General features: G+C 40.3%; 2 gene segments (V, D, J or C); both read left to right on the forward strand.

Annotated features, from left to right (window-relative positions):
* The first annotated feature begins 1323 nt into the window (after positions 1-1323).
* On the forward strand, positions 1324-3495 carry LOC141010247 (Ig lambda chain C region-like). The segment is given in 3 exon segments: positions 1324-1332; positions 1963-2080; positions 2912-3495. Coding segments are annotated over 3 exon segments (450 nt in total).
* A 4390-nt stretch (positions 3496-7885) lies between these two features.
* Positions 7886-14148, forward strand: LOC141010474 (Ig lambda-1 chain C region-like). The segment is given in 2 exon segments: positions 7886-7918; positions 13568-14148. A coding segment is annotated over 1 exon segment (312 nt).
* Positions 14149-16123: the final 1975 nt, after the last annotated feature.

Raw genomic sequence — 16123 nt, forward strand, 5'->3', positions numbered from 1 at the left:
AAAATTTTGACTTTGAGCTGTTTTACATTTCTTCTCCTCATTTTAAACATCCTGCATTTCACATCTTTATAATCTCACATGACTTTGTCCTCATTAACAGGTCTATATCACCCCCTGCTGGCCAACTTCAGCTTAGCTTAGGTTAACACAAAGACTGATAACATGTGAAAACAGGTGGCATGTCCCTATAGGTAAGTAAATCTGACCATCAACACCTCTAAAGCTGTCGTGGCCCTGACATTTCTGTCGGGATGATTGTGTTTTCTGGATGTTTGTGGTCTGTCTGCACTTTGTTTCCCTCCTGTGTTCCTGTGCTCCTCCCCGGCCTGCTTTTCCCTCCACACCTGCCCTGCTTCAGCCTCGTTAGCTCTGCCCTGTTCCCAGTGTTTTCACCAGCCAATCAGCTCCTTTCCTGTTCTCCTGTTTCTTCACCTCATTCTCCTCACCTGAGCTTCTACACCTATCTCTCCACCTGCACCTCATTACATCGTCAATTTATTTTCCATTTAAGTTCAGTTTTCAGTTCAGTGTTTCTGGACTAATATAAGAGTGATATCAGTCAGCACACTTCTGAAAATTTGAATGTATAATCTTAAAGTTATGTAACAGGGGTTTGTATATTTGGATTTATATGTGATACACTTTTCATATATTTAGCTTATTTCATATCTTGAAAATGTAAGGTGAAAATGGACATTGTGCGATGTTAGTTATCATAACAGTGTTAAATTATTAATAAGTATTGTGTGCTTGGTGAGGTTCCTGTCAGCTCTGTGTTCAGTGGTCTGTGTCAGAGTCTCTTCCTCTTCAGCAGCTGCAGTCGGTTCCTGCTGTAACAGCTCAGTGTCTCTGATGTCTGACTGAGGGAGGTTTTTGTACGACGGAAAATCACTGTGTAAACACTCCACCACTGTGGTAACTCTGACAGTAATAAACTGCTGCATCTTCAGTCCGAACTCCACTGATGGTCAAAGTGAAGTCAGAGCTGCTTCCACTGCCACTAAACCGAGCTGGTGTTCCTGATGCACGTGTGCTCACATATTTTATTATGAGCTTTGGAGTCTGTCCAGATTTCTGTTGATACCAGGACAGACGATTATTATTGTAAACAGCTGGGTTTGTCTTACAGGTGAGAGTGACAGTGGATCCTGGAGTAAATGTCACTACTGGAGGCTGAGTCACAGTCACCTGACCGCTGCATCCTGCACACAAAAACAAATCATTGATTTATCAGCAGAAATAAATGAGAGAAAAGGCAGCACATCATGTCTGAAATGTTGCTGAGTGAACCAACCTGTAAAACAGCAGCAGGCCAGCGTCCAGATGAGGATGGTGATGAGAGTCATGGTGGTTGTGCTTTCTGCTGTGTTGACTGACAGATCTGAGTCCTGCAGTGTTGAACTCACAGGACTATAAACCTTCTCAGTTCACTGGAGGATCAGCTGACCATGCAAAGCCTCCTCTCTATGGAAATGATTTCTCTGCTCTCAACACACTGAAGGCAACGTAGGACACAAAATCAGGAGAAATACTGCTTGGATTTACACCATCTATGATCTTAATGGAACAGAGGAAAATATTTATATTAGAAGTGCAGTTGAGGATTTAAGGATGAGTTTGTGTCCACTGTGGTTGGTATGATATGTCTGTTTGACTGCCTTTCATTTACTCACAGGGTTTACTGTAGATAAATAACATATTTAATATCTGTTTAATATGAGTTATCAGTAAATTATGATTATTTAAATAGCATCATGTTAATTTAACCATGTATCAACTGATATAAACTGTGAAAAATGAGTTTGTTACAAGGAGACTGTGATCGTTTCTCTGTCAGGAGTAGAAATGTCAAGAAAAATGAAAGAAATAATCTTCATTTAAACAATATTTTCAATCCATAACATTGAACAATCTTTGTAGTTTCAACAAATATGAATTTTTCTGTGTTAATATGAAAAGCAGAGGGTGTTTTCAGTGGATAGATGCTTGTTCACAGTGCAGGAGGTTTTTGTACGGCCACTTAATGAGTTTGTATCACTGTGGTGGACTTTTGGTGGAGGAACCAAACTCATCGTTGACTGTAAGTACCAGAGATTTTATTTTATACAACAAATGGCAAATATAACTTTTATCAAGTATTGATTGAGATTCTGATCAAGTGAGGTGTTTGGATGTTGTTGATAATTATTATTATTTCATGAAGCTGATCAAAATCTGAGAGAAAACTTGGCAGATATCAATATTTTGTGGTAATTGCATACCATTTAATTTTACAAGGCACAAAATAAATCTCCTCTTTTTTAATTTTCTGTTCTTTATGATCACTTTGAATTGTTCTTTGCTTAAAAATGTTTAATATCAACCTTAAAGTAAAACCTCTAATGCTCAAGACACAACTTCAATAGTTTAATTTTATTGCAATGTTTTTATTCTGAACATTTAAACAGTTTTTAGATGTAAAAAGCTGATTTTAAACACAAATAGTATTTTATCAGTAAATGCAGCTTATCTTTGCGTTCACGCTTCATTCATTCTACATGTGGTTAAAAGGAAGTGAAAGAGACAGATGACAAAGGTTTGAACTGTGTTCACATGAGTGTTTCAGCTCTGTCAGTTTAAACAAGAAAATCATCACAGGGATGAGTTATTCACTGTCACACATTATGAAACACACATGAAGATGTCGTCAATAATCATCATCAGTGAACCTTTTTAGTTGCATTTCCACTTGAATCATGTGTCTGATGGTCTGATACTGAATGATGTATGAGAGCAACAGCAGCACAACTTATTCTGTTTGATCTGATCAAATATAAGAAATGAGCAGTTTGTCATGTGTCTTTATTACCAAGCCTTCACTCTCATGACTTTGTCTTCTCTCCCCCTCTCCTCCCCCCTCTCTCTCCTCCAGTGGGTGTGGTGCGGCCCACCCTGACCGTCCTCCCCCCCTCCAGAGAGGAGCTGCAGCAGGGCAGTGCCACACTGGTGTGTCTGTCCAGCGGGGGCTTCCCCTCCACCTGGAGGCTGGGCTGGAAGGTGGGGGGCAGCAGCAGCTCCTCAGGGGTGTCTCACAGTTCAGAGGTCCTGGGGACGGACGGCCACTACGGCTGGAGCAGCACCCTGAGCCTCTCTGCAGACCAGTGGAGGAAGGCGGGCTCAGTGAGCTGTGAGGCCAGTCTGAATGGACAGAGCCCTGTCACTCAAAGCCTGGAGCCTGAGCGCTGCTCAGAGTAGAGCTTCAGCAACACTTCCTGTCTGGAGATGATGCTGCTGCTTTGATAGAGATCTTGATGAAGCTACAGATCTCCTCTGTTCACATGTTTCTGCAGGTTTCACAGCTCTCTGCTCAGTGTTTCAGTCTGCATGTTGCTGTCTAATACTGATCTTCTGCATATTCTTCTTCATCTTCTTTACTTTCAAGCTGAATATGATCAGTTTCACTCCAAGAGAAACTTCATCTATGAACTATCATTTAATAAAACAGCGAATAATGAAGAGTCAGTGTCTTTGTATTTCTTTTATTATATATTCATCATGAGAAATACCTTCTCGATCATCTCAGTATGATAACTGATATTATTGCATGCTTAAGTGTCCAAGAAATTATTAGTTTTTTTGTTTCTTTCTGACAATTAAACATAAAATCATACATTTTGAAAATGAAATCATTTGGATTAATAAAATGAAGAGTATGAAGAATAAAACACTAAATGTGTTCCTACATGGACTGTTGTTATTTTCAGATAATATTCAGATCGCTATCAGAAATTATTATTTGACATCACTGGTTATAGTCCAACAAGAATTTATCTTTCACAGCTTATTTATGAAGAAACTGAATGAACTGACAGGAACTCAAAGTTTAAAACTGTATATGGAAGAGTGTCTGTGAGTCTGTTTCAGCTTTATTTAGATTCATTGTGGTTCTGCTTGATGACTCTTGTGTTCACTGGACCAGTTCTCCTCATCACAGTCTGTTCACCAACCCTCTGCACCTGCAGCAGGCCGTTTTCACTTCAGTCAAACTGAAGGAGGTTTTTGTACGGCTCTGAATCACTGTGTGAACGTTGAACCAGCACCCAGACAGTAGTAATCTCCTACATCTTCAGCCTGAACCCCACTGATGGTCAGAGTGTAGTCAGAACCAGAATAGCTGCCACTGAATCGAGACGGAGTTCCAGAGTTTAGAGTTGATGAAGTGTATATCAGAAGTTTGGGAGCCTGTCCAGGTTTCTGAAGGTACCAACTGAGATCATCATCAATATCTGAACTCCCTGTGGCGCTGATGGTCACAGTCCCTCCAAGACTAACAGACTTGGATTTGTCAGCCTGAGTCAGAAAAGTGTTTGCAGAAGACTCTGAAATGAGAAATGACAAATCTTGTGAATGAAAATTTAAAAAGTTAAACAAAAATTAAGTGGAAGGAACAAACTGAATTTGCACCAAATGTTTCAAAATCTCTCACCCTGACTCAGAAAACCCAACATGACAATCAGAGTTATTGGCGACATCATCCTGATGCAGTTTTCAGTGTGAGTGCATGAAAACAGTTCAGACTCTCTGTGACATAAGAACTTAAACTCTGAGGAGCAGTGACGCATTAAAATCATGCAAAATATATTTAAGAAGGCAAACACACACCTGTTCATGTGAAACAGAAAAAGAGGAGGTGAGGTGGAGTGACAGCTCATCATCTTAAGGATCATTCGACAGTTTAAAGTCCATCAAGAAAATTTAGACTTTGAGCTGTTTTACATTTCTTCTCCTCATTTTAAACATCCTGCATTTCACATCTTTATGATCTCACATAACTTTGTCCTCATTAACAGGTCTATATCACCCCCTGCTGGCACACTTCATCAACACTGACCTCACTATGAACTGACACAATTAGTGACTGATTTTGAATGTATTCACTATTTCCCTAAATCCTGTTGTTGAGACTTCTTTCTTGCTAGTTGTGACTTGTGATAGCATAGCATCCTTTTCAATGTTGGAAAAATAAAGCTGTGTGAATCTTATGGCAGTGAGACACAACTATCACAGGTTATAGTTGGTGAAAGATTGAATTTCATTTGTATCTCCAGGTCAAGATGCATCAGAAAAATATCATCATTCTTTAAAATAAACAAGAGAAAGCCTGAGCCCTGTCCTTAGTCAGGAAACTGATAGTGCAAGATGTAGGTTATCTTAATTGAGATTTAGCTTAGCTTAGCTGAGACTGATAACATGTGAAAACAGCTGCCATGTGCCCATAGGCAAGTAAATCTGACCATCAGCACCTCTAAAGCTGTCGTGGTCCTGACATTTCTCTCTGGTTTTGTTGTGTGTTTAATGCTAAGCTAAGCTAGCCGACTGCTAATTGACTGATATAACCAATATCAACCTATAATAAAGGTCAGACTCTATCTGCTGAGGAAGCTCAGGTCCTTTGGAGTGCAGGGGGCACTCCTGAGGACTTTCTATGACTCTGTGGTGGCATCAGCCATTTTCTATGGAGTAGTCTGCTGGAGCAGCAGCATCTCGGCAGCAGAGAGGAAGAAACTTGATAAACTTATCAAGAAGGCCAGCTCCATCCTGGGATGCCCTCTTGACACAGTGCAGGTGGTGGGAGAGAGCAGGATGATGGATAAGCTGTCATCGCTGCTGCTGAAGGAGTCCCACCACTGCAGGACACTATCACAGCACTGGGCAGCTCCTTCAGCGGTAGACTGATACACCCCAAGTGTGTGAAGGAGAGGTATCGCAGATCCAAGTATGTGAAGGAGAGGTATCGCAGGTCCAAGTGTGTGAAGGAGAGGTATCGCAGGTCCAAGTGTGTGAAGGAGAGGTATCGCAGGTCCAAGTGTGTGAAGGAGAGGTATCGCAGGTCCAAGTGTGTGAAGGAGAGGTATCGCAGGTCCAAGTGTGTGAAGGAGAGGTATCGCAGGTCCAAGTGTGTGAAGGAGAGGTATCGCAGGTCCTTCCTTCCTGCTGCTGTCAGACTCTACAACCAGCACTGCTCCCAGTAGACCTCACTGTGCACTGTGCAATAAAAACTCTACTCATAACTCATTTCTCATTTGGTTTGCACTAACTGGGCAATTTTCATTCTCATATTTATTATTTATTAATAACAATACAAAGTCCACACTCTTTATAATTACACTGTTTATATTTGTACATATTATGAATATGCGATTCTATTTCTGCTACAGCTCTTCTTCTTACCTTTTTATTATATTGTTTATTTGTTACTATTATTATTGTTTATTGTTATATTGAACTGTCCTTTGGCTGCTGTGACGTACAAATTTCCCCCTTTGTGGGACTAATAAAGGAATTTCTGATTCTGATTCTGACTCTAAATGTGATATCAGTCAGCACACTTCTGTAAATTTTGAATGTATGATTTGAAAGTTATGTGAGTGTTTTGTATATTTGGATTTATATGTGATACACTTTTCATATGTTTTACTTATTTCATCTTTTTGAAAATGAACATTGTGGGATGTTGGTTATAATAACAGTGTTAATTTTTGATATGATATTTTGATCACATATTTATATTAATAACTATTGTGTGCTTGGTGAGGTTCCTGTCAGCTCTGAGTTCAGTGGTCTGTGACAGAGTCTCTTCCTCTTCAGCAGCTGCAGTCGGTTCCTGCTGTAACAGCTCAGTGTCTCTGCAGTCTGACTGAGGGAGGTTTTTGTATGACGGTAAATCACTGTGTGAACACCCAAGCACTGCTGACATGATGTTGACTCTGACAGTAATAAACTGCTGCATCTTCAGTCTGAACTCCACTGATGGTCAAAGTGAAGTCAGAGCTTCTTCCACTGCCGCTAAACCGAGCTGGTGTTCCTGATTCACGTGTGCTCACATATTTTATTAGGAGCTTTTGAGGCTGTCCAGATTTCTGTTGATACCAGTACATACCCTGAACAGTATCAGACCATCTGTAAACAGCTGGGTTTGTCTTACAGGTGAGAGTGACAGTGGATCCTGGAGCAGATGTCACTACTGGAGGCTGAGTCACAGTCACCTGACCGCTGCATCCTGCACACAAAAACAAATCATTGATTTATCAGCAGAAATAAATGAGAGAAAAGGCAGCACATCATGTCTGAAATGTTGCTGAGTGAACCAACCTGTAAAACAGCAGCAGGCCAGCGTCCAGATGAGGATGGTGATGAGAGTCATGGTGGTTGTGCTTTCTGCTGTGTTGACTGACAGATCTGAGTCCTGCAGTGTTGAACTCACAGGACTATAAACCTTCTCAGTTCACTGGAGGATCAGCTGACCATGCAAAGCCTCCTCTCTATGGAAATGATTTCTCTGCTCTCAACACACTGAAGGCAACGTGGGACACAAAATCAGGAGAAATACTGCTTGGATTTACACCATCTATGATCTTAATGGAACAGAGGAAAATATTTATATTAGAAGTGCAGTTGAGGATTTAAGGATGAGTTTGTGTCCACTGTGGTTGGTATGATATGTCTGTTTGTCTGCCTTTCATTTACTCACAGGGTTTACTGTAGATAAATAATATATTTAATATCTGTTTAATATGAGTTATCAGGAAATTATGATTATTTAAAAAGCATCATGTTAATTTAACCATGTATCAACTGATATAAACTGTGAAGAAATGACTTTGTTTCAAGGAGACTGTGATCGTTTCTCTGTCAGGAGTAGAAAAGTCAAGAAAAATGAAAGAAATGCTTCTTATTTATTCAATATTTTCAATCCATAACATTAAACAATCTTTGTAGATTCAACAAATATGAATATTTCTGTGTTAATGTGAAAAGCAGAGAGTGTTTTCAGTGGATAGATTCTTGTTCACAGTGCAGGAGGTTTTTGTACGGCCACTTAATGAGTTTGTATCACTGTGGTGGACTTTTGGTGGAGGAACCAAACTCATCGTTGACTGTAAGTAACAGAGATTTTATTTTATACAACATATAGCAAATATAACTTTCATCAAGTATTGAACAAGATTCTGATCAAGTTTAATGTTTGTGTGTTATTGAAAATGTTTATTTTTATCTGAAGTGAGGCTGATCTCTCAATCTGAGGCACAAGTTTGCTGAAATCAAAATGTATTCAGTGTTCAGTATAATTTTAAAGAACATAAAACTGCTCTGCTATGTTTTATATCCTCCTTTGTCGTTACTTTGAATTAGTTTCTGCTTAAAAATAATCCAAATGAACGTTTCATGAAGAAAAATTAAAAATGCTCAAAACACAGCATCAATAGTTTATTTCAATTTATTCATGTTTAATAGTAAAAAAAAGTTTTTAGATTTAAAATCTGATTCATGTTAAATACAATTATGATTTTATCGGTAAATGCAGCTTATCTTTGCGTTCACGCTTCATTCATTTTACATGTGGTTAAAAGGAAGTGAAAGAGACAGATGACAAAGGTTTGAACTGTGTTCACATGAGTGTTTCAGCTCTGTCAGTTTCAACAGAAGAAAATCATCACAGGGATGAGTTATTCACTGTCACACATTATGAAACACACATGAAGATGTCGTCAATAATCATCATCAGTGAACCTTTTTAGTTGCATTTCCACTTGAATCATGTGTCTGATGGTCTGATACTGAGTGATGTATGAGAGCAACAGCAGCACAACTTATTCTGTTTGAGCTGATCAAATATAAGAAATGAGCAGTTTGTCATGTGTCTTTATTACCAAGCCTTCACTCTCATGACTTTGTCTTCTCTCCCCCCTCTCCTCCCCCATCTCTGTCCTCCAGTGGGTGTGGTGCGGCCCACCCTGACCGTCCTCCCCCCCTCCAGAGAGGAGCTGCAGCAGGGCAGTGCCACACTGGTGTGTCTGTCCAGCGGGGGCTTCCCCTCCACCTGGAGGCTGGGCTGGAAGGTGGGGGGCAGCAGCAGCTCCTCAGGGGTGTCACACAGCTCGGAGGTCCTGGGGACGGACGGCCACTACGGCTGGAGCAGCACCCTGAGCCTCTCTGCAGACCAGTGGAGGAAGGCGGGCTCAGTGAGCTGTGAGGCCAGTCTGAATGGACAGAGCCCTGTCACTCAAAGCCTGGAGCCTGAGCGCTGCTCAGAGTAGAGCTTCAGCAACACTTCCTGTCTGGAGATGATGCTGCTGCTTTGATAGAGATCTTGATGAAGCTACAGATCTCCTCTGTTCACATGTTTCTGCAGGTTTCACAGCTCTCTGCTCAGTGTTTCAGTCTGCATGTTGCTGTCTAATACTGATCTTCTGCATATTCTTCTTCATCTTCTTTACTTTCAAACTGAATATGATCAGTTTCACTCCAAGAGAAACTTCATCATTGAACTATCATTTAATAAAACAGTGAATAATAAAGAGTCAGTGTCTTTGTATTTCTTTTATTATATATTCATCATGAAAAATACCTTCTTGATCATCTCAGTATGACAACTGATATTATTGCATGCTTAATGGTCCAGGAAGTTACTTGTTTTTTCAATTTCTTTCTGACAATTAAACATAAAATCATACATTTTGAAAATGAAATCATTTGGATTAATAAAATGAAGAGTATGAAGAATGAAACACTAAATGTGTTCCTACATGGACTGTTGTTATTTCAGACTGTTTTGTATCGCTATCAGAAATGATCTTTTGACATCACTGGTTATAGTCCAACAAGAATCGAACTTTCACAGCTTATTTATGAAGAAACTGAATGAACTGACAGGAACTCAGAGTTTAAAACTGTATATGGAAGAGTGTCTGTGAGTCTGTTTCAGCTTTATTTAGATTCATTGTGGTTCTGCTTGATGACTCTTGTGTTCACTGGACCAGTTCTCCTCATCACAGTCTATTCACCAACCCTCTGCACCTGCAGCAGGCCGTTTTCACTTCAGTCAAACTGAAGGAGGTTTTTGTACGGCTCTGAATCACTGTGTGAACGTTGAACCAACACCCAGACAGTAGTAATCTCCTAGATCTTCAGCCTGAACCCCACTGATGGTCAGAGTGTAGTCAGAACCAGAATAGCTGCCACTGAATCGAGACGGAGTTCCAGAGTTTAGAGTTGATGACTTGTATATCAGGAGTTTGGGAGCCTGTCCAGGTTTCTGAAGGTACCAACTCAGATCATCATCAATATTTGAACTCCCTGTGGCACTGATGGTCACAGTCCCTCCAAGACTAACAGACTTGGATTTGTCAGCCTGAGTCAGAAAATCGTTTGCAGAAGACTCTGAAATGAAAAATGACAAATCTTGTGAATAAAAATTAAACAAGTTAAACAAAAATTAAGTGGAAGGAACAAACTGAATTTGCACCAAACATTTTCAAAATCTCTCACCCTGACTCAGAAAACCCAACATGACAATCAAAGTTATTGGCGACATCATCCTGATGCAGTTTTCAGTGTGAGTGCATGAAAACAGTTCAGACTCTCTGTGACATAAGAACTTAAACTGTGAGGAGCAGTGATGCATTAAAATCATGCAAAGTATATTTAAGAAGGCAAACACACACCTGTTCATGTGAAACAGAAAAAGAGGAGGTGAGGTGGAGTGACAGCTCATCATGTTGAGGATCATTGGACAGTTTAAAGTCCATCTAGAAAATTTAGACTTTGAGCTGTTTTACATTTCTTCTCCTCATTTTAAACATAATGGATTTCACATCTTTATGATCTCACATGACTTTGTCCTCATTAACAGGTCTATATCACCCCCTGCTGGCAAACTTCAGCTTAGCTTAGCTTAACACAAAGACTGATAACATGTGAAAACAGCTGGCATGTCCCTATAGGCAAGTGAATCTGACCATCAACACCTCTAAAGCTGTCGTGGTCCTGACATTTCTGTCTGGTTTCATTGTGTTTTCTGGATGTTTGTGGTCTGTCTGCACTTTGTTTCCCTCCTGTGTTCCTGTGCTCCTCCCCGGCCTGCTTTTCCCTCCACACCTGCCCTGCTTCAGCCTCGTTAGCTCTGCCCTGTTCCCAGTGTTTTCACCAGCCAATCAGCTCCTTTCCTGTTCTCCTGCTTCTTCACCTCACCTGAGCTTCTCCACCTATCTCTCCACCTGCACCTCATTACATCGTCAATTTATTTTCCATTTAAGTTCAGTTTTCAGTTCAGTGTTTCTGGACTGATATAAGAGTGATATCAGTCAGCACACTTCTGAAAATTTGAATGTATAATTTTAAAGTTATGTAACAGGGTTTTGTATATTTGGATTTATATCTGATAGACTTTTCCTATATTTTGCTTATTTCATATCTTGAAAATGTAAGGTGAAAATGGACATTGTGGGATGTTTGTTATCATAACAGTGTTAAATTATTAATAAGTATTGTGTGCTTGGTGAGGTTCCTGTCAGCTCTGTGTTCAGTGGTCTGTGTCAGAGTCTCTTCCTCTTCAGCAGCTGCAGTCGGTTCCTGCTGTAACAGCTCAGTGTCTCTGCAGTCTGACTGAGGGAGGTTTTTGTACGACGACAAATCACTGTGTGAACACCCAAGCACTGCTGATTATATGGGCACTCTGACAGTAATAAACTGCTGCATCTTCTGTCTGAACTCCACTGATGGTCAAACTGAAGTCAGAGCCGCTTCCACTGCCACTAAACCGAGCTGGTGTTCCTGATTCACGTGTGCTCACAAGTTTTATTAGGAGCTTTGGAGTCTGTCCAGATTTCTGTTGATACCAGTACAGAAAATTATTATTGTACACAGCTGGGTTGGTTTTACAGGTGAGAGTGACAGTGGATCCTGGAGCAGATGTCACTACTGGAGGCTGAGTCACAGTCACCTGACCGCTGCATCCTGCACACAAAAACAAATCATTGATTTATCAGCAGAAATAAATGAGAGAAAAGGCAGCACATCATGTCTGAAATGTTGCTGAGTGAACCAACCTGTAAAACAGCAGCAGGCCAGCGTCCAGATGAGAATGGTGATGAGAGTCATGGTGGTTGTGCTTTCTGCTGTGTTGACTGACAGATCTGAGTCCTGCAGTGTTGAACTCACAGGACTATAAACCTTCTCAGTTCACTGGAGGATCAGCTGACCATGCAAAGCCTCCTCTCTATGGAAATGATTTCTCTGCTCTCAACACACTGAAGGCAACGTGGGACACAAAATCAGGAGAAATACTGCTTGGATTTACACCATCTATGATCTTAATGGAACAGAGGAAAATATTTATATTAGAAGTGCAGTTGAGGATTTAAGGATGAGTTTGTGTCCACTGTGGTTGGTATGATATGTCTGTTTGTCTGCCTTTCATTTACTCACAGGGTTTACTGTAGATAAATAATATATTTAATATCTGTTTAATATGAGTTATCAGTAAATTATGATTATTTAAATAGCATCATGTTAATTTAACCATGTATCAACAGATATAAACTGTGAAGAAATGACTTTGTTTCAAGGCGACTGTAATCGTTTCTGTCAGGAGTAGAAAAGTCAAGAAAAATGAAAGAAATGCTTCTTATTTATTCAATATTTTCAATCCATAACATTGAACAATGTTTGTAGATTCAACAAATATGAATATTTCTGTGTTAATATGAAAAGCAGAGAGTGTTTTCAGTGGATAGATGCTTGTTCACAGTGCAGGAGGTTTTTGTACGGCCACTTAATGAGTTTGTATCACTGTGGTACACTTTTGGTGGAGGAACCAAACTCATCATTCACTGTAAGTACCAGAGATTTTATTTTTCTGCACCATTAAAAATATTAGACAAAGTTTTGTGTCAGAATGTGATAAAACAAGACTTAATTCTGTATAATTTACATGTTGTGGATATTTTTTGATGATAATTGAGCTGGTCTGATAACAGTTTGGAAACATTTGTGCTGAGATTAATATTCTTTCAGTATTATAGATAATGTGGTATAATATTTGACAGATACCTTGACTTTTCTTTTCTTATGTTTGCAATAAATATTTGTTTTTTTAGCAAACTTTGGTTGTAACATTTCTCTCAGCAGCTTTCTAACACTCAGAAAAAATATATGTTGTTTATTTTTTAATTTGTAAAAGTCAGCAGTTGTTTGGTATAAAGTCAAACGTTGATGCCATAGGATTTATAAGTGAGTTTTCATAAACATCCATTAAAGCTGTAGTTTGTGTTCACAGCTCGTTAGTTTAAAGTGGTGAAAAGGAAGTGAAACAGACAGATGACAAAGTCTTTAACCGTGTACAGATGTTACATTTTTAAACAAGAAAATCACTGAAGGGATGAATTATTTATTGTCAAACAATATAAAACAGATGTGACGATTTCAGTAAAATGTTGAATTAGATTTACACCAAAGTCATGTTGCATATTATTGTCTAATTCTTATTGATTCATGCTGAGTGTCACAGTAGAAGATGAATTGTTTTAAAAGTCAAAATGACATCAACTTTTATCATTTAGTTTTATTTGTTAAACTCTCATTTCCTCCATGTGTCACCTCCTCTCCTCTGTCTGATCACAGTATCTTGCACACAGCTCATCCACAGTACTGTTAACCTCTGTCATGTATCATCAGTGTCTCATGTCCAGCTGTCTGTCCTGCAGTGGAAGTTAATCTGCTCCTTGTGTGTGTCTGCTCTCCCCTCCAGCTGGCCCCATGGTCAGGCCCTCCGTCTCTCTGCTTCCCCCCTCCTCTGAGCAGCTCTCCGGGGGCTCAGCCACGCTGGCCTGCCTGCTGACCGGCTACTCTCCTCAGGGAGCCGCGGTGCACTGGGAGGTGGACGGTACAGAGGTGACAGAGGGGGTCCTGAGCAGCTCAGAGGTGGAGAGCAGCGGACGCTACAGCAGCAGCAGCACCCTGAGTCTGAGCCAGGAGCGCTGGATGGGAGGAGAGCTGTACAACTGCAAGGTCCTCCATCATGGCCACAGCCAGACCCAGTCCATCCACAGGAGCCAGTGTAAGGCCTAGAGGGGCTGTCTGAAGCCCAGGACAGGAGCTGTGTGTGGGGGGAGCAGGAGGAACACACCTGCTGCTCTGATCAATCTGAGTTTGAATGTTTGTAGAGGAAACTAAAGCTTTGTGTGACAGAGAACAACACTGCTGTAAAGTGTTGGACAACAACAGCTTAGAGAGTGATGTGTGTAGCTCAGCAGCTAGATGTGAGTGTGCTTAATAACTGTCATGATGATGACTGATGTTTTTGCTAATAAAGCTTGAAGTGATCAATAACTTTATGAAGTGTTTGGTCTTTTATCTTGTGAAGAGTCATAAGAAATAAAATGGTTTCATAACTTCAGCTGATACTCCTCTCTGTGGAGAATGAAACACTTTGGACTCATCATGTAGATATAACATGACATACTCTATTAAATATTGCACAATAATGTGATAAAACAAGACATTTTGAGGTCATTTACATGTTTCATATATTCGTTGTTTTGATATGAAGCTTGGCTGATATTGCATTTTGGCATCAACATTGTGCAGAGACACTGAAGTTTAAAACTGTATATGGAAGAGTGTCTGTGAGTCTGTTTCAGCTTTATTTAGATTCATTGTGGTTCTGCTTGATGACTCTTGTGTTCACTGGACCAGTTCTCCTCATCACAGTCTCTTCACCAACCCTCTGCACCTGCAGCAGGCCGTTTCCACTTCAGTCAAACTGAAGGAGGTTTTTGTACGGCTCTGAATCACTGTGTGAACGCTCCATCACCATGTTCACCCAGACAGTAGTAATCTCCTACATCTTCAGCCTGAACCCCACTGATGGTCAGAGTGTAGTCAGAACCAGAATAGCTGCCACTGAATCGAGACGGAGTTCCAGAGTTTAGAGTTGATGAATAATATATCAGGAGTTTGGGAGCCTGTCCAGGTTTCTGAAGGTACCAACTGAGATCATCTTCAATATCTGAACTCCCTGTGGCGCTGATGGTCACAGTCCCTCCAACACTAACAGACTTGGATTTGTCAGCCTGAGTCAGAAAATTGTTTGCAGAAGATTCTGAAATGAGAAATGAGAAATCTTGTGAATAAACATTTAACAAGTTAAACAAAAATAAGTGGAAGGAACAAACTGAATTTGCACCAAACATTTTCAAAATCTCTCACCCTGACTCAGAAAACCCAACATGACAATCAGAGTTATTGGCGACATCATCCTGATGCAGTTTTCAGTGTGAGTGCATGAAAACAGTTCAGACTCTCTGTGACATAAGAACTTAAACTCTGAGGAGCAGTGATGCATTAAAATCATGCAAAGTATATTTAAGAAGGCAAACACACACCTGTTCATGTGAAACAGAAAAAGAGGAGGTGAGGTGGAGTGACAGCTCATCATCTTGAGGATCATTGGACAGTTTAAAGTCCATCTAGAACATTTTGACTTTGAGCTGTTTTACATTTCTTCTCCTCATTTTAAACATCCTGCATTTCACATCTTTATGATCTCACATGACTTTGTCCTCATTAACAGGTCTATATCACCCCCTGCTGGCACACTTCAGCTTAGCTTAGCTTAACACAAAGACTGATAACATGTGAAAACAGCTGGCATGTCCCTATAGGCAAGTGAATCTGACCATCAACACCTCTAAAGCTGTCGTGGTGCTGACATTTCTGTCTGGTTTCATTGTGTTTTCTGGATGTTTGTGGTCTGTCTGCACTTTGTTTCCCTCCTGTGTTCCTGTGCTCCTCCCCGGCCTGCTTTTCCCTCCACACCTGCTCTGCTTCAGCCTCGTTAGCTCTGCCCTGTTCCCAGTGTTTTCACCAGCCAATCAGCTCCGTTCCTGTTCTCCTGTTTCTTCACCTCATTCTCCTCACCTGAGCTTCTCCACCTATCTCTCCACCTGCACCTCATTACATCATCAGTTTTATTTCTGTTTGAGTCAAGTTTTCAGTTTCATGTTTGTGGAGTTGTGTGCCTGTTCCTGTGTCAGGATTTTTGTGTTTTTATATTTGGTAATTTCAATGTAAATGTGGATTTTCTAACACTTGGATCGAGCCAAGCAAACTGTGTCCCCTGACTTTCAGCCTTCATGCTAACCTGAGCTCACCAACTGCTACTGGACTAATATAAGAGTCATATCAGTCAGCAAGAAAGCGAATAAGCACACTTCTGAAAATGTTGAATGTATAACTTTAAAGTTGTGTAACAGGGTTTTGTATATTTGGATTAATATGTGATAGACTTTTCCTATATTTTGCT

Source organism: Pagrus major, chromosome 16 (genome assembly GCF_040436345.1).
Source record: "Pagrus major chromosome 16, Pma_NU_1.0".
Lineage (NCBI taxonomy): Eukaryota > Metazoa > Chordata > Actinopteri > Spariformes > Sparidae > Pagrus > Pagrus major.